Source organism: Accipiter gentilis, chromosome 30 (genome assembly GCF_929443795.1).
Source record: "Accipiter gentilis chromosome 30, bAccGen1.1, whole genome shotgun sequence".
Classification (NCBI taxonomy): Eukaryota; Metazoa; Chordata; class Aves; order Accipitriformes; family Accipitridae; genus Astur; species Astur gentilis.
In genome coordinates, this window is record NC_064909.1 from 4,615,247 (window position 1) to 4,635,626 (window position 20,380).

At 37.8% G+C, this 20,380-nt stretch overlaps 1 protein-coding gene across 1 annotated transcript in view; it reads right to left on the reverse strand.

The window, feature by feature from the left end:
* PRKCE (protein kinase C epsilon) overlaps positions 1-20,380 on the reverse strand; it is a 300,046-nt gene that overhangs the window by 16,160 nt on the left and 263,506 nt on the right. The window contains exons 12-14 of the mRNA XM_049833478.1: positions 13,878-14,016; positions 11,244-11,432; positions 6,032-6,178 (exon numbers count right to left, since the gene is read on the reverse strand). Of these exons, the coding sequence (XP_049689435.1) occupies positions 6,032-6,178; positions 11,244-11,432; positions 13,878-14,016 (475 nt within the window). The remainder of the gene's footprint in view (positions 1-6,031; positions 6,179-11,243; positions 11,433-13,877; positions 14,017-20,380) is intronic.

Sequence of the window (20,380 nt, forward strand, 5' to 3'; positions counted from 1 at the left end):
CAGCTCCTTGCACCACACTAAGCCACTGTGACCAACAGCATAAGAAATACGAGAGTGATTTTATTGTGCTGGTCTAATTCTACAAAAAACAAGAAGAAATGCCTCAGAGGGCTGGAACACCTCTCCTACGAGGAAAGGCTGAGAGAGTTGGGGTTGTTCAGCCTGGAGAAGAGAAGGCTCTGGGGAGACCTTATCGCAGCCTTTCAATACTTAAAGGGGGCTTATAAGAAAGATGGGGACAAACTTTTTGCAGGGCCTGTTGCAATAGGACGACGATAAGGATTTTAAGCTAGAAGAGGGTAGATTTACACTAGATATAAGGAAAAAAATTTTTGTGATGAGGGTGGTGAAACACCAGGTTGCCCAGAGAGGTGGTAGATGCCCCATCCCTGGAAACATTCAAGGTCAGGTTGGACAGGGCTCTGAGCAACCTGATCTAGCTGAAGATGTCCCTGCTCATTGCCGGGGGGGTTGGACTACCTGACCTTTAAAGGTCCCTTCCAACCCAAACTATTCCATGTTTCTGTGAAATTGATGCTCATATGAGGCTGCCACTGACTTCAGACAGATGAGCTACAAATTTGGGGCCATGATGTTCCTCCATCCCTGGCAAGACGGCTTGGGATATTGTGTGTCTTTATGCCACTTGAGCACACCTCTCTGAGCTCACTGGCTGATGTTAGTGGCATGTCAGCAGGCCACAAGTTCAGTTTGGAAAGCCTACAGCTGGCCAGCTGTGCTCTCAGAAATGACACAAAGAATTTCTTGCATGGATCTAATAAGATATGGAGAAGATTGAGGAAAAAGAAAAATACAACAAAAGATACTTTTGCTTCACTGTTTCAAATACAAGCTTTGCTGGTAAATAACAACTTGGGACAAGATAAATTTCATCAATACACATTAAAGGTGAAGTGGCAGTCTGTTTCAATCACTGTTTTAACACATATTTTATTATTTGGTATGGGATAGGCAGAATCATCCCATGATGCACTACAGCAAGATCTACCACATTTACCACCATATCAATGACTATGGTAAGAAATTAATCTACTGCACCCTTGTTTTCATTTGTAATATGGCAAATGCAGTTTGAAAATGGAAATAACAGATTCAACAAAGCCAGAATCATAACCATGGAAACAAAGAAAGATGGAGAGCAGAGAATCACTGAATACTATCAAGGCCTTTGTGGTTCCTGGGCAATAAATTATGTTGCAAACCACAGCTTGGTCTTATGGCCACTGATTAGGGAAAGTTCATTCTCCAAATGGAATAAAATTCCAGAAAGAATACATGAGACAAAATATTTCAACATAGGAATAAAATGCCTCAAATGGATTTCTGTCTCACAACAGTTGCTCTAGAGAAAAGATACCTGTCTGCACTAAAACTGTACTTATTTCTTGCATATGCAATTATATATTCATGTCTGCATTAAAAGCAGCAGGGAAGAATAATATTATTCAGAAAATTTCAAGACAGTCTGTGAAACTCTAAGAATTAGGTTTTAAGAACAGCAGAAATGATCTTCAAGAGATACTATCAAGGTCACTGGAGCTTAGCTGTAACAAGTGTCTTCTTCATAGCTGTTCAAAAGTTTGCTTGATTTCTAAAGTACATGCCTCAGGGCCATTACTTTTTCTGTAGTAGCTTAACATTCATAATAGCTTTACATGGGACAAACCCTCAGTATAGTAAACTGTAGTATATATATATAAAAATTACTTTTGCCACTGAAAAGCCTCATAATTCTGGATATATGAAAGGAAGGGCTGATAGATAATATGCATCATAGCACTGGGCCCCAGTGCATTTTTACCCCTTCATATTCTCTATTCCAAGTCATTAAGCTGGAGGAGCAGCCAAAGATCCATCACAGCATGTTTCAGGGCTACCAAATCTGCTTCCATTGTCTCTACCTAGCACAACCTGCTGTGGCACTCCTGCCACTGCTTAGCAATCTAAACCTCAGCCATTTGTATGACTGCTCTGCCCAGGACACTCTTGCAAGCCTTCAGAAAACACACTCAGTTATTCAAGGACCTTTTGGACTTCCATAATTTTCATTCCAAGGCTGAAAACAGTTAGGAAAGAAATTTCAGCTTCCCAAACATCATTAGAATAATCAAATCATGTACAAACTAGAAGGACATTAATGGTATATTTCTGGTATAATAAGGAATATATTTGCATCCATCCACAGAGTGAATGAGATTTTTTAAAAAAAACCCAAACCCTCAAAAGCCTGGCTAACAAATAGCCATGTAGTGTTTCTTCCAACTCCAGTTGAAAAATTCAGACTTAGGGCTGGCAGAGCTGAAGAGACATACCTGAACTATGGAGGAGACAGGCCTTACAGTACCATGTAATATAGCTCCTCAGAAAATCTATTATGACAGAGAAAGGATAAAAGGCAACAGAAGAGGAAGACGACTGTGCTAACCAAGGAACTTGCGTGTTTTGGGGATCAGCGAAGTAGTGAGGCAGAACTGAAGCAAGGTTTGTTTCCATGCTAGCGCCTCCGTGACGTCCCTTGGCAGATTATTCCAATGTCTGATGGGACCTCAGTGTTTGACCATTTTCCGTAACGACACTACTTGTTCAGTGTCAGTGTTTTATATTGCCCAGAGCTCATTTGAATAGATCCTATGGTTTGGGGTTTTTTTTGAAAGTGTGTATGATACAGTAATTATAAAATTTCCCCCCTTAGTCATCTTAACAGTTGGTCAGAAAATAGATGCATACCTGTGTAAATATATGCATTCTTGCATGAGCAAAATTTTGTATGTGCATGCAAAATTCAATTTGAATGCACAAATGACTATATATGCATTGTATGCTTCTTTCCCTACACATATGTACACTCACATATCACATGCAAGAAAGTCTATTTTCTGACTAATAATCTGGTCTCTCTTCTCATAGCTATTTTCAGAGATCTAGGCTCTCCTGAACATAAGATGAAAAATATATTTTTTAATCCCCTTTTAATATTTCAAGTCACTTTTAAATAATCAACTGCTCTTTATCAATACTGAAAGATGTTAAAACCCAGAAAACATTCCAAACACAGGCATTAGTTATGTTTTTTCCCATAGTTACTCCATAGCTATGGAACAATTACACTTGTTAATCTGAATCAGTGAGTCTCAATGCTACACCCGCAACTGAATTTAGAGAGGAACTCTCTATCTAGATTTTAAAGTAGACTTTATTTTGTTAGTGTTCACCTTCTTCCCTCTTTCCTGTATTTTTCAAAGTGAGTGCAATCTCTTCTAGCTTGGCAAGTATCCAAAATCACCTTTTCAGCATTTGAAATTTAGCGCCCTAGATTCCTTTACCATTTCTAAAGTTGCATAATTAAAAATTATATTTCGTGTGATCTTTTTCTCCAGCCTAGAGATATATATATATCTATCTCACACTTTACTTTCCAACTAATAAATCGCTCAATTTTAAGAGGACAAGTAAAAATTTCAGTATGATCTTGCTCAAAGATTTCTACACAACAACAAATTCCAAACAATTGGAAAATTTATGCAGCTGGTACAAAATAGCTGATGGATCATAAACATTGTGTAAATATATAAGGTATACCCTTTCTAAGTGTAGAGAAGTTATCACTAAAAGTTGATAGGACCAGGTCACTGGGGAAGATATCTTAGAGAGAGCAGACTGAGAACATGAAAATAATAGGGATGTCTGTAACATAGACTACATATTATCTGAATTCACTACCACAAAAAAAAGAGTTCAGAAAAAACCAAGCATACAGAACTACTAGGCTGCAGGAATCAAATTTGGTAGAATAAAGAAGGTTGGCATATTCAATATGGAAAGAAGTAGTATGAAAATCTGACATTATAGAAGCAGCCTGAAATAAAATGAGAAAAGGTGTAAATAAAGATGTATAAAATCACCCTAACAACTATTAAAGAGCAAGCAGCTCTCTTGAAAATTATACAAAGGACTACTCTGAAGTAATCTGAAATCACTACTAAAACTGAAATATCCAACTAAAATACCATTAAAAGAAGCAGAAAAGGAGAAAAGGAACAAAACAACAGGAATTAATAAAATAGGAATGGCTTTATAATATAACAGCAGTGAAATAATTACCATAAAGAAGCTGCACTGAGAAGGTAGAAGGTATTTATATCAGCAATGAATAAAAGTATCTGACAGGCTAAATGCCTCCTGACTTTTACGAAGGACTGCCGCAGCAAGAACACTTACAAAAATAATAAAGGCCTCATAAAAATACCTATTGTCAAAGGGATGGTGCATCTCAACCATGAAAGGAAAACAGCCAATAAACAGACTAGATGTGAGGAATCTGGGACTTACTGGATGTAGGCATAAAGTGAAAATTATTTTGGAATTGTGCATCCTGATTTGATAACTGTATTACCAAAACACTGATGAATGCTGAGCAAAGCAACAAAAATTACTGTGAGATGAAAGGCCAAATACTTGTGAAAACAGGAAAAGAGCTACACACATGCAACTCAGCTCAACACCGATTAAGGCTGTCTGCAACTACTTAAGGGTTGTGGAACCTGACTGGAAAGCAGTTAGTTACAGCATTAAATAGGCTTCAGATAGCTACTAATGGGGTTAATCTGTGGTTTACACTTCCTGCAGCAGTGCAGAGACTTGTAAGCCAGTGAAGGCACTAGGTGCAACCTGGCCACACCTCCAGAGCAGAACTGGGCAACAGGGTAAGCAAGCCGGCATGCCCACTGGCTGGACCCTTTCCAGGAGAGGGGCTGGCTCAGGCATCCCTCTGCCCATAGCTACTGCATTACAAGGTTTCCATTCTCCAATTACTGTATTAAGAAAAACTTCTCCATATGATGACGCTATATCCTACCATTGCTCCTAGAAAGACATTCACAAGGGCTAGCTTTCTCTTACAGCTCTCAATTCCTTTGGATTCTTTCTGCATAGCTACAGAGAGAGAGGGAGATACTTCTCCAAGAGCAGACTCAGAGGAGCTACCTCAGGCTGCTGCTCTGGACGGGCAGCCCTGCTTTCACTACCTACACAGCGAACTTCAGAAATGCATCTCACTGGACTAAAAGTAAATGCATTAAATGTGACAGACAGCAATTCTGCAATAACAGAGGGGACTTTTTGACAGCTAAATTAGGATTCAGCGTTGAGCCCAAAGTTTTTTTTTTTTTTGGTATTTTTTTTTTTTTTAAACCTTTGTAAACTATCTAAATAAAGAAAGAAACAAGCACCTTGATCATATTTACAGGCAAATCAAACATTGTAATTAGGAATGTGCAAAGTCAAAAGATGCAAATCATTCTCAAAGGATTTACCTTAAAATTATTCTCTTGTACTGTTCAAGCACAAAATTAACTGCACACATTCTCAGCTGAAAAGCTGACATTTGGTGAACTGTAAGTATTTTCATCCAGAGGAAGACAAGAATAAGTAAAGTATTTTCACTTGGCTTTTGTAGTTCTGCGTGTGGGGCTGCTATTTACATATTTTTGTTACTTTAAAATAGAAATACTTATTACCTAGGAAAATGTAAGTACATCAGTTACCTAATCATGGTGTATTTCTTTCACCCAGGAAGCTGTTTTTTCAAGTATCTTCAGTTAATATATTATTAATCAGAAATCCTTTCCTCTGTCTTTCACTACAAAATCCAGTGGCCATTGGCAACGCAGGACTGTAGCAGAGTTCACACAGAAACTACAGACGGTATATACCCAACTGAAATAATCCTTCTGATCAAGGTATCTTTAGGAACACAGGAAAAGAATTCAAACCAGGCCTCAAACCCTCTCATGGGTTTATGTGACTGAACATGAACATCTTCCTATGCATTAAGTCTATTCCTGACACTTACCTTCACAGAAACAATGACAAGACAATATTTTCAGTGTGTTTTTTATGTTTCTGTTTCAGCCCTCAAATGTTGCATCAAGTAATCTCATGGCTCAGAAAAGCGAACACCTAGAATTGTCAACCCAAGTTTTCTCTGAATGTTATGGAAACTGCTACTTACAATCCGAGGTTTGAAGGGTGGCTTGATTTTCCTTTGTTCTAGAAGAACCCAGTCAATTTCCTTGAAAAATGGATGCTGCTTAATTGCATCTTCCCCGTTCTGTGATGCCACACAGCCAAGTCGCTTATTGGGGTTTTTTGTCATGAACTGCAGCGGGCGGAGGGAGAGGAGGAAAAAGTTAAAACATGAATGGCAATGACTAGAAACCATTTGCAGTTAAATTACACATTCAATTTCTTAAAGCCTAGTTTTTAGAGACAGTCCCCTTTCAGGAGGTTATTTTTTCTGTAAAAGCAACAAGGATGCCCCTCCAAATTTCAGAGGTTCCAGCCAAACTAGAAGATTCAGAGACTCCAAAGTGTAAGTTTCCTGCAGGAAGCTCCTTCAACTGATTCCTGAGATGTTCTAATTTCATCTGGGAATGCTACAGGAACAGCATTTCTAGTTCCAGCTTTGGCGAAAAATACTAAAGGAAAGAAAGAAAATATTAAACCCTCCAGAGACACTTCCAAATAGATGGTCAGGATAGCTCTTATTTTATCTTACTTGCTTTATCTTAACTATTAATTTGGGGGACAGGGGCTACATATGCTTACTGCTGTTTATTTTCTTTGGGTACGTAGGTTGCATAATCATACACTCCATTCAAGCAGACACATGAAAAGCCCTAATCCCATTACTTATGTCTAGGATTTTATTCTAATGAGTAAGAACAGCACCTGCAGGTATGTGAATGATAAGCATTCTGTCCATAAGTTTCAGGAAATACATAGAGTGATCAGCACCAGCAGAAAGCTTCCCTTGAGAAACTCCGAGACATAACATCCACCTTCACTTTTGTCTTTAGTACACCATTAGTGGCAGCAATTGGAACTAACTGGTCTGCTTTGGTGTGGTAATTTTTAAACTTCTCACTTTTAAACTCACTATTCCTTTCAGCAAAAAGCTGTAAAAACGGTGCAAAACATTGATATCAAATGATGGCAGCTGATAGTATTTTTCCTCATTTTGCTCTGTTATTTCTTCCTTCTTTTATTAGCAATTGCTCTACTTATTTCCTAATGCACGGGGACACAGAATCCTTGCAATTCAAGTAGCAATGAAGGCTGTTCTTATACACACATGCACACTCGTATTATAGAATTGTCCCAAGCTTTTCTGTAACTTCATATTCAGCTATTATTATAACATTTTTTAAATTAAAAGTGTACAAATGAAACAAAACGTGGTAATTGTTCAGTGCCTTTTTAACCTAGGTACCACATTATACTATACATCTGTAGGAAAAAAAGCTTAAAAAAAAAATAATCACTACAATGCATACCCTTGCTTTAGTACTCCAGTTATTAGATAAATAGCTACTGAAGCCTTTAAGATGGTTTTAGATAGCTAGATCAACCATTCACAGGAGAATACCATTGCTATCATTTTAAAGATATAACATAGATCAGTGAGGCAATTCTCTCTGTGGTTTCTGACACACACGCACTGCTCCAAAGACGACCCTTCTCTTTGGTCTTGTGTTCAACTGCTCTGCAAGTTCTTTTGCAAGTGGACAAGTCATATCTAAACTACAGGTCATATTTTCTATGGGCAGGAGAAACAAAGGTTTTGAAAGGATTACTGTGCTTTGGTGAGGTCTCTTGGAAAACCACAAAACACATTCCTATGTTCCTCTGGTTTATTTCATCTTCAGGACTGGAGCAAGCAGGCCACGAACCAGCAGCCACACATTTTGCAGAAACAGAACACGGAAACTACAGGATATGCTTTTTGTACCACATAATCCAGGTATCAAAGAAGTAAAATCTGATCCTAGTATCTGCCATGTTTTATCTTTGTTTTAAGCTGGGGGCAGGAAAAACATCCGAACATGTCATTTTTAAGAAGCCCAGGACATGAAAATATGACTAGACTGTACAGTTTAGTTCTGTACTTCACAAACTTCATGAAACTTGGAAATGGATGAGAACAAATTTTAAGAATGCATACTTTAAACAAATAAAAAAAAAATCATATGCAAATATGATGAAATAATCTCAAACTTCTGAAGTGGGCATTTAATTCTATAAATTTCATCCCTGCAATAAATATTGATTTTTTTTCACCTTCTTTTTCTGAAGCACAAGCTGACATTTATTCCTTGTTTATCAACAGCATCAACAATGATGCAACTGTCAGGGCAGAGACAGCTGTTAACTGTACTGTGTTGAAGAGATGGTTGCCAATGGAGCTAACAGCCATAGCCATTAAGTGTTGCCTTTTTATTTTCCTGTATTAAGGCAGGAACCTCCTTTTATTAAAAGAGGAGCCTTTTCCGATCAGAGTTCCTATTGACTTAAATGACAACAGGACTAAAGGTTACTGAGATAGCCATGCAACTTGGGGCCCAAATCAAGGATCATCAGGTTCCCAAAATTTTGCTTCTTGAAACAAATAGCACAGCTTAAAAAGAGAGCTCTGCTTCTGCACCCAGAGAGCTCTCTTATCTGGGTATGCAGGGAACACTCACTGTAGACACAACCTCTCTCCATTGCTTGCAAAGAAGCACAGAGCTAATTTCAATGAAGAATTGTTTTCCTTACCACACAGGAAAGAATTTTAAATAGCAATTCCTGTCAATTCACAGAAACAGGACTAATAAGATCTGTGGGATTTCATGGGATAAGCAATGTGCTCCCTTGTAATACTGAGCTGTAAAATTATCCTCCTTACAGTTTCCCTGTTACTTCCAACAAAACACGTTCTTCAGAAAATAAGAAAACATTGTTACTTAATACAAGAGAACATCTTCTTATGAAACTTTCCTTACATGCTGCTTGGAGGAGTGCAAAAATACAGTTTCTAAATAATAAAACCCATGCCTCAAAGCACAATGTGAGGAAATGAAGTGTTCCAAAGTTAATCCCTTGCTACCATTTAGCAGTAAAATACATAGATGCCTCTTTCTTTCCTCTGTTTCTCCTGTTCTTCATTTAACAGAATGTGGACAAGGATCAGATGAAGAACCCAAGTTTCAAATGTGTTTCACACCATAGCTGCACAGACAGCAGGTTGCTAAATGTAAGGACATATTTTCTTTTTATGGTGTAAGCTGGCACAGGTCCATTAAATTATAACAATTTATGCCAATGAAGACATCTTGCCCAATGAGAAATAATCTATTATTACAGTGCAAATCTATTTAATGGATGCAACTCTCTTTTTAAGGTTTATAGTGGAATGAAGGATTAACTTTAGACATAAAAATGTACAAAAAAAAAAAAAGAAGCTACAACTACAGCATAATACAAACCACCAAATATCAAAATGTAGACCCAGGAAAACAGCCTCTTGAAAATATATAGTGAAGTCAGCTTTAAAAGAAATCAGAAGGTTTAACACCCTTGTACTTAGATTCATAAAAATACATAGCTTACACCTGCAGCCCAATTCTGTGTCTGCATTTGTGTGTGGTTAATGAATGACACATATAACATTAACAGACATCTCACTACTTGCACCACCAATGAGTTAACACTGTAAGGCTCTGACTGTCAAATATGTTTCTCGCTCTCCTCCATAAAACAAATACCTTCTCCTAATAGTTACAGTGGCTCTCATACTACACACTTAACCAAGAGTTATCGGTTAACTTATCCCCTCCAACAAATCTTTCTATGATTCAGAATAATAGAAACGTCAGTTAACGTAGATTCACTGAAGGAGCCTGTGGATGGCATAGAAACAGATCTAACAGACTGTGAAACCAAAACACTTCAGAAGGTCTCATGGACTTCAGTGAAATTCAGATGCAGATATGAACATTGACAACAACCCTTTCTCTGCAATACACCAAAATAACCCCTGAACCCTGGATATCAGCTTGAATTCTGCAGCCTAAATCCATATATTTTAATTGCTGAACTGAAAATAATTGAAGGGTCTGGAAACAAACACAGAAGCATGAAGTATCATGTCAGCTAAAAAAAGTCATCAGAGAGCTATCTGGGGGGAGAAGGCAGAATATGTATAAAGGTCAGCTTTAATAAATCCTCCATGTTCTCACTACAGTGAATGGAGCAAAAGAATACTCCAGCAAACAATTCAGAGATGTTAACTTTGACTTCTGCTTTGAATCATCTGCTAGAGCATCTCTCAGCTAGAATGAGCCTGGGGATATTTTTAGTAAAAGATCAGGATGAGCATTTCTGCACTGTCCACTGGTGTTAAAATCAGAATTTGTTCAAGTTTTATATATAATTACAAAATGTAACCCTGTATGAAGATCTCTGCAGGACTTTACACTACCAGCTGCCCTCTTAATTGAAAGTCTCCCTTATTCCAGATGCTGAAAGAAAAATAGAAGTGGAAAGGTAGAAATTTTCCACTTTCAAGAAGGTGGAAAACTGGAATAAAAAACAAGTCATTTTTTAAAGCCAGAAATCCTCCTCAGGTTTTCAAACTATGAGGACTGGCATACTGCTTCTGTTTGTCTTGCTTTTTATTTTAGTATGATACTAGAATAGAAGAAAGAATTTATGTCAGTGTCACGTTAAATAAGTAACCTGACTTTACATTAAGCAAACCTGACTTTAGAAAGGTAGTCTAAAAACTGAAGTGGCCCACTGGCACATTTTGAATGGTTAAAAAAATAGTGGCATTTGGTGACACACTTTTCTGTGAAGTCACTATCCATATTGAAAAACACCAACCAGGGCAGAAACAATTACACTAGAGTAAGACTGCTTATCAGAGTGTTATGAGAACTACAAAATAGAACATGCAGCTTTCATGTTCTATTTCAACCCATCTTGGTGATAGGGGAAGAAAGGCAGAGGGACAGGAAATTTTGTAAGTGAGTTAAAAACACTGTTTCTTTAATGACATAGTGCTTCCCCCACTCCAGTGAACATGCGGCATATAAAGTGTCAAAGTGATAGCACAGTTCTAGTTGATTGGGTTTTCCCTGAAACATGAATCTGCGGTACACAGATTTAGACAGCATACAACTGCATGGAATACAAACATTCTGTTCCTTTCCCACAAGCAGTGTAATTTATCCCAGGCCCCATTATCCTAACAGTGGCACTCTGAACTGTGCTTGAACTCCCAGCGGTGACTGCTCTCAACAACTTTCGGCAAATTCAATTTTAATCAAGGGAAAAAAAAGAAATGCAACCCCCCCAAAAAACATGAAGAGGAGGAGCAAAGCAAGTAATGGAAGACTCACTGCTTTTAAAATGCTGACAGCTTCTTTACTGAGCCAGACTGGATACAAGACATCATCGTGAAGGATGGATTCAAAGAGATCATCTTCATTGTCAGCTTCAAAGGGGGGTTGCCCAGCCATCATTTCATACATGAGAACACCCAGAGCCCACCAGTCTACTGACGGGCCATATTCTAACTCCTGGAGGATCTAGTGTGGAAAAAGAGACTGGAATGAATAGACAAGTTAGACAACACTCCCGGCTGCACATTTGCTGTTTCAACATGATAAACCCCTTCTTTCCCCAGTGCCTAAGCAGGACTAAATCCCACACTGATTTCGGTAACAGCAGGCATGGTTTCTTACCCATGCAATTTGCACTAACACAGCTAAGTGTCAATGCGTAGTTGTTCTCAGAAGTACTGACTGAATTTATCAGTCCCCTGAGTAAAAGAGTATGCCTGTGAGCAAAAGAGCTGTATATCCTTCCAAACTGTTTAAAGCAGGTCACGCTATAGGGGAAAAAAAGATCGCATACACAAAACAGATTGGTGGAAAACGTGAAACATTTCCTTGTCTCCATCTTGAATAAAAACAAACTGAAGCAGCTCGTAATACTGCACAGAGATCATCTGAGAGATTTATTCTAGTCCTTTAGGTAGGGCTGAAGGAAGCCAAAAGCATTTTTGTTCAAGTTCTTTTTACAGCATTGAAATGCTGTACAATATACATGGCTATAGGACCCACTTTAATTGCCCTTGCTTTCAGAAAAACTGGCTACAACTTTTCACATGGCACAAGTTCAACCTTGTAGCAAATATCTTTAGTGGGGAGTAGTAGGTTAGCATGATGGAGTTTTATTGTACTACTTGGTGTTACAGAACTAGTGTTGTCAAGGAACAGTTTTATTGTACTACTTGGTGTTACAGAACTAGTGTTGTACAAGGAACAAGCTTAATTCTTGGCTCCTCTTCACTGAAGAGAAGTTTGTAGTTTGGCTGCAATGTTTCAGCATGACAGGTGACTGGGGAAAGCAGAGTGAGTGACTGTTTAAGGTGAAGCTGACGGCCTTAAAATGAGTTGGAATGCCAACAACTCCGCTACCTCCTTAAACAACACTAGTGTTACCGTCAGAAGCCTTGTGGTGAACTGTGTGAGCTTAGTGCTGTGTTTGGGAATCACGACCAATATAAAACCAAATTAAGACTTAATATAAAAACACAAATGAGTTTAACATTTGAATACAGAGGTCTGGACCCCAACTGGATTCTTAGTTGAATGGATATTACATTTTTATAGACATTAATTACTGAAAATGATACTCTTCAAAAGTGTACTTTTCAAGTGTTATGGGCACTCTTTGGAACTCAGATATTGCTAAAGAAAAGCAAATTGAAACATACTACCATGATGTAAGGGAAACAGAAGCAGGAGATAAACTTCTGCAGTTAAGATGACAAAATGGAAGCCTGAGCTACTGACTTCAGTGAGACCAGGATTTCATGTAGAAGTTCCTGGGATCTTATTACTGCTTTGGTTTCAGTAATAATTTTCAAAGAATTTGCCAAATGACTCAATTAGTATACTGAATCAGAAAAGAATTCATACAAAACCAAAACCATCACACTGGTATTTATTTTCTTTTAGCACCAGAATACTTTTCAAACTCCATAAAACACACATTTCTGTTAGGGTAGTTACAAGATGATTTGCACCTTACCAGTTGTGCTAGCCTGACAGCCATGAACACTAACAATATGGATTTCTAATTTATTGTCTCTAACAAATAATAAACTAACATTTTTCCCTGCTGCAAATTTATGGTTGATGAAAGACAAACCAATGAAACTTTTATGTTAAATCAGCACACTGAATCTTCAGCAGAAAGATGCACAGGTTACTAACTAAACTGAGCAGATGAAGTCTGCCTAGCAGACTTACTGTGCAATATTGATTCATTTTAGGCACTTGGAAATACATCTCATAAGATTAAAATTTAGGATATGTAAAACCAGCACGATTCTCAGCCATTTCTTTTATCCAATGAATGCCTTGAAATGACTTTTGGATGTTGCCAACTGATATGCAGCATTTATATGAAAAGTTCCTACTTTTCTATGCAAGTCTGTACTTTCTGTTCATCCACATGATGAGAAGTAACACAAACACAATACCTTTCACTCACAGATACTTTAAAGAAAGGAAAAATACTCCCACAAAGACCCTAGGCAAAATGACACGAAATGTATGGTCTCTTTTGTATGAACATGCCCTTCTAAGTCTCATGAAAAATTAACAACATTTTTATAAGTACTAAAGACCAGTGCTGGCAGTACTCAGTTGCATCTAGCACCTTAAAGGCTAGTAAGTGCCTTCGCAATGATGCTGAGTCAGAAGTGAGTGTATGGAGAAGAATACTGTTAAGTTCAGGGAACAAATAATAGAAAAAACACACTTTGTCACTCCTATCAGCATGGAATAGTGCTTGTGAGCAATACAGTAACCAATTTCTGCAAGATTACCCAGGAGAAATGGCAGCAGAGTCTAGTCTGTATCTTTTACTGTTTTCACCTACATGTAAAAAGTGTCTAAAATTACACATTACAGTCTGATGAATGATAATATCTGTATTCTTAGTGCAGTGCAAAAAACTACCTCTGGAGCTATATAGTCAGGTGTGCCACAAAAGGTTGTGGTGGTCACTCCATTCAGAATCCCTTCCTTGCACATCCCAAAATCAGCTAGTTTACAGTGGCCTTCTGCATCCAGGAGAATATTGTCCAGTTTCAGGTCCCTGAAATAAAAAGGCCCAAAATTAAATCAACTCTCAAATTCTAATGTGCTCTTGAATTTCATCATAAACTATAGAATATGACAAACAGATAGTTTCACAAACACCTCTGACAAACTGCTCTTCACGTGTGTGCATAAGAAGTTGGTAGCAGTCACTAAATAGACCTGGTTAAAGGCAACAAGGAAGCAGGCAATGACAAACATTTTGCAAGATCACGCCTTTACTCTCTCCATAGCAGCAAGAAAGCACAGCACATTCAGAAATTTTTGGAAAAGATCTCAGTCTCGTTTCCTACAAATCTAACATTCTGCCTATGTGAAATAGGTCAACAATGTCTAATGAAGCCATTCTCCATCTTTGCATTAGCACAAAGTAAGGAGTACCAATTTACCCATACTCCATCATATAGGTTGAATTCACAGGTACTTTCAAATTTGGATTATTTTGAATTGGATTCTTAATGTATACTAGCAATTCAAAGTTCAGATTGCAATGAGAGGGATGAAAACCTGTTTTCATCTTTGGGAGCATTATTTCCTGCAGTTTAAACCTGCTCAAAAATAATCTCACATGAATATTTTGCATTCATTGTTAAACAACACATCTTAGCAGCTGTCTCTGATCACTCGTACAAATGTCTTTGTGTCAAAACCACACAATTCTTTGGTTATTAAATTGGGTGAGGTCAAAAACAGGTTGAGAAAGGGATATCCACCTTTCCTGTCTTGCCCTCTGCACATTTTCAAAATATACCATTGATGGTTATTGCATTTTCCAACACAATGGATGCTAGGTACTATTTAACTTACCTGTCACTTGCCTTAGACTAAACTACAAAAGGATCTGGAAAGTCAGTGCATGAAAGAACCCTCACTTGCACGGGACCCCCCCCCCCCAATTAAAAATATTTTATCATGTATAAATAATAAAATGAACATAAAACAAAGGCAAAAAATCCCACTTACATTGCACGGACCATATTAATTTTATACTTGATGTCTAGGCTTTATGTACCTCTGTTGTGTATTAAAAATACACAGTAATAAATGAGGGTGTTTTATGTACGAATGCATACAGAGGTGAGAATCAAAAGTGGAACACGTTCTTAGGTGACTTTGTGGACACTTTCTGATTATAATTTTTTTCCTAGAAGAATTAGAGAAATTTCCATAGGTGGAACTGATGAGAAAAAACTGTGTGTAGGCAAGTTCTAAATCAGATAGAGGAATAAAGTCCCATGCCAGCCTCTGTAAACAAATTTCACCCCAAAAGCCTATGAAAAGATACAGGTTTTTTTGCATAAATCCTTTATGCCAACAAATTCTACCTGAGTGAGGGTCAAGAAGTCTTCACCTTACTCTGAGGATTTCTTTCAGAGAAATGTCTCCCTGTCAGTCCCCAGACTAGAACCACGGCCACTGTAACAGGGTGGAAGCATTTACACACATTAAATGATTAAACAACCCTTCCAGGACTGCATCATGTTAAGAGTTTTTGTGGACATGTCCAAGGCTACAGTATGCTGGGATTTCCCCAGAAATGTTCTTTTCTCCCTGTCAGCCCAATTTCAGTCGGTGGATCTTATTTTTTTTTTCTTTGCTTTTTTTTGACACTTGTTCAAAATCAATGCCGACCCACCTGTATCTAACATATTTCTCAAGCATGTGCACAGGACAGCATAAAAATCAGATATTTCTGAGACACAGTGGAGTTACTACTGAAGGTCTGCATAATCACTGTACATCTATGCAGTAAATCTGACACTTCTTGGCAGGCCTGGATGACTTGCTGTGCATGTAGAGATCGGTTGGGCTGTGTACATGTTACAAAGTGGTTTGTGCATGCAGAAGAAGTCTGACATGGCAAAACAAAGTCATATTTACCTCACTAACAGTAAATCTACTGTCTCCCACATAAACCACCTTTATCAGATATAGTTTATGTAGCTGAAGTATATACTGGCTGTAGAAATGTTCGTTGCAACCAATATGTTCTACACCAGGCTTGGCTATCTCCAGATTGGTCAGGCTGCTCTTGAAGGTCCTCAGCTGGTCACCCACGTAAGGCCCCCTGGAGCAGACTACATATTTCGTCATTCCTTAAGGTCATCCTTTTTATGAGTTCCTAAACAACCCAAGATCCAGCTGGCTACAACATAATCCCCTACATCTAACTGTTTAACCCCTCAAAATAACCACCTCTTCCTATCCCTGGAAAGTGATTTGCAAGAATTGTCCAACATAATGCAAGGACAAATAGATATGAACATCTCTTTGGGGCACCCCCAAAGAAGTCAAATAAACAAAATAAAGCTCCCTGCTCAAAAAATCACATGTCTTCCTAAAACTGCTCTTCCAGTGAATTACAAGTGTTACAATCAAAAGACCTGCATTAAGACAAGACTATAACATCATCAAGTAGAACATGATCAAGTATAACAACAGGATAAGGTTCTTGCAAATGGGAGAAGGAAATAAGCTTGTAGCTGTAGCTTTTAACCTTCCAAAAGCAGCCTGGGATGTTCCTAAGCTAAGGAAGAATACAAGCTATATTTCAAAAAGTCAAGATGGTCAGATAAAGAAATCAAAGTATAATTACATTTGATGTAATCTTGGAACCACTTCCAGCCACCATCACAACAGACTAATTATGATAGGAACTGATGAAATTCAAGAGGCTGCTCAGAAAACTGGATCCACGTTAATTTGGAGTGGTAAGTGTTCATCAGAAGACTCTTAAATTTATCTTAACTCTGATCCCAGAAGCAGGACTTCCCAGTGCAGGCAGGTGACACACTCGAGCTGTTAGGACCTAAAATTGTTTAAGTTTCATTTAATGCCATTCATATGCTAGCCATGGAGTTGAATGGAGATATAGTCAGTAACCCAAGAAGATCCCAAACTAAGAGAAATCTCAACAGTAATAAAGCACTAACAGCAAGCCACAACATAATGGAGAAGGACAGGATACTCACCATTGCTTTATTTCCTTAAAGATATGTATAAAACACAGAAATTAGCAATAAAAATTTAACTTGACAGTGGAAAAAGAGAATGAATAAACTGAGCAAAGAGAAAACCACAAGGACTCCAAGTATTAAATTCTGACTACCTGTAAAGTCTGACAGTGAAATTTCAAGCCTACCTGTAAAAGCACAACAATTTAACTTTCTTACCATTTACCAAACTATAATCCTAATTGACACATGAAAAACATCTGGGACCCCTTCATCAAGGCAAAACAAAGCAGTGAAGTCTATAAGCCTCTTCAAAACTCTATTGGAGGCACTGAGGACATCAGCTTAATTACTCACTCAATAATGGAATTTAATACCAGTAGATTTTTATTATCACAAAGCACACCAGAGTTTCGAAAGAAGTTTGGAAGAGACTAAAACAGCAGCAGCATGACTCCCATTAAAGTACAGGTGGGAGGTTAAAAGGTAAGCTGGGAGTCTGCCAAAGTGCCAAATTCATAGCTAGCCCGCAAGATTGTCATAGCCCATAAAAGTTCTTGCACTGAAAACCATTCAAAACCATTCTGTCAATTTACAGTTGCCAGATTAAAAAAATAAAACAACAAAAAAAACCCCAGACAAAAAACATCACCAAACCCCCCTAATTATGCAACTTTGGAAAAAGAAACCTTAGTTAACTAAATAAATGTAAGAGAATAGGTAACGTGCTATTTAACACCTCACAGGAAAAAAAAACCCAAACCAAAACAGAGAGAGATGAGGAAACAGCAGTCTCACTGAAAAAAAACTTTTAAGGTTTAGTTTAAGATCTAGATCTCCCCAGAACTGTTGTAAGAAACAGCCAGCTCTCCTACCTCTCAAAAAGTGAAGTAAACAGCTATCAATCTCCAGAGTGTAAATTAATTGTCTATATAAAATGATCCATTCTGATCCATTCTATCTTTTATTTAGTTCCTGGTATTAGCACCAGTTGTCTACCTCTAAATCAGAGCATACCAAATAATACAGTGTTAGATAGCTCAGTGACAAACGTCTATTAAATTCTTCTTTTTCTCATTTTGTAGGAACTAAGAAAGTCATCTGTGTCTGACAAAATGAGTTCCTACAACCTGAGTAATTACATGCAACTGCAAACAACCTAACCAGTTAAGCCAGGAAAATGCCGAGATTGCTTGAATGCAGTAATGCTACATTAAGCTATTTCTCTCCTTTGTTTGTTTGCCAAGATACTTTGTACGGTCATTCAGTTGACTTGAGCAGTCAATTGCATAAAATGTTGCTTTTGGGTTGTTTGTTTTTTCTTTTTTTTTTAAATAATTTTTTTCATTTCTCTGAAAGCTTTAAACAGAAATTTAAGCTTTGGTTTGTATTTCTGGATACCTGCCAGCATCGCAATCACCTCAGAAGCTGTAAAGATTGGCAGGACCTCAAGAAAGAATCAGGATTAAAACAGTATGTTTGTGCAAGTCAGAACAGAAGAGCGGGCTGACTGCAGGTAACTTGCAAGAAAACTTCCATAACACTCATTCCTTTCTCCACACGCCAGTGCCATGAGACACTGACTGCCCTGGCTTCCTACAAATGCAGAGCGGAGGAGCACTTCACAGGACTGGGTTCTTAAAGACTGACTCCCAAGAGTAGCCAGCTAGATAACTGCCTTGTGTGTGTGGCCCTATGTGTCACGTGTCATTTAGACGACAGATAATTTTCTTGTTGAAAGTAAGACAATTAAACAGTCCAGATGGGTTTTGACCAGTAAAATCAGAAAGTCTGCCAAACATTACTAACAGTAGCCTTTGAACATGGTAAACATGAGTGACTAAATAAATGTGTATTTGAAGAACAAGATCAAGTAGCTGAGAAACATGATCACAAGCTGGTTTAAGCAATCACTTTACAATGAAATACCTCTGCAGCATCTGCTTCTACTCTTAACGGTTGAATGAGCAACAAAACAAGAAAGCATATACATTTCACAGTGTAAGTCAGAATGAAGCATAATAACTATTATCTACAAATAACATTGGAAGCAAGAATATTTCTTTATAGGGTGAAAGTTTAATGAAGGACTGTACATTACTAAACATCTATAGAACGTCAAAGAGGAAAGATCCGAAAGCAACATAAGGCTAAAGTACGTAGCTACCGAACAACCACTTTTTTTTGTGACTTTCAACTGCAATGAACCTTTCAATAGTGTATTTGAAATCACTGCCATTGCTCCCCTGCATGGGAAAATCACATCTTCTCTGCAGGCTTTAAATAGACAAGCTGTTCACAGAAGAAACCACAGAAGGTAAATGGGAAACTTCCCCCAACAACACGGAAAACAATCAGAATCATTCTCTAGTTACTGCAGTTATTGAAATTCATAACTGAAGGCAATATGCTCATTATATCAATTAGCAACTTCAACGAGTAAGATGAAATTTTTTTTCTATTTAATTAAGGTGAGACTTCTACATTCCTAGAATTACTTTTTAACTTACTCAGTGGTACCCAAACTGCTTTTGAGACAAAGACATTCACCTGCAACAATAGGTCACTCCTGTACCCAGTACAAATTTATTCTTTGCTATAATTTTAGTAAATGTTGCATTTTCAACATAAATTTTAATTACAAGCAGTAAGTATCATAGAACTCGGGTCATTTGTACCACACTGTCTGAAACGGTATTTTCTGGAAGACTGACAAATTCACCAAAATCTTTGCCTCACTCCTTCAAACACATTGTTATCCTCAAAATATTGACAATTAATGTACTAGGTTACAGTTTGAGCAAGATGGAGATATAGATGGAACTGGTCAGAAAACAAAAAGAAACGTCAACAATTTTAATGTTCTGATGTTAGCTTCTTTAGTCATTAGCTCTCACCAACTTAATCTCCATTTCCATACATAAACTATGGGACAGATATATTAGGACTGTACTTCACTAGTGGATTCTTTTGTTGCTTTCAGTGTTTTAGTCACAACACATCAGCAAGGCTTCCCCCCTTCCCCACCCCCAAGAGATCAGAGGTAAATGGGGAAAATCCAAACTGTAATATCTAAGCAAATGCAAACTATTAATATAATATTTACCCATTTGAAAAACTGTATGGGGAAGAAGGAGCCCATAGTTTCTGATGTTAGTGAGCATAAACATGCCATAACAACAGCATCATTGGATGTCAGGTTCTACCAGTTGATGTGACCTCCCTTATTGATGGAGTAAGAAATAGGAAACACATAGGACTGCTCATGCTTATGAGTGGATTCATGACAGTAGGGCAGTTTTTGCTAGCAGGGAGGGAGTAGGGAGAAACCTGGGTGAGAAAAAGATAGTTCTGCTGCTTCTGTTATTGTAGGAGATCTCAGGAAGTTTTGCCTGTGTTTATCTGAAA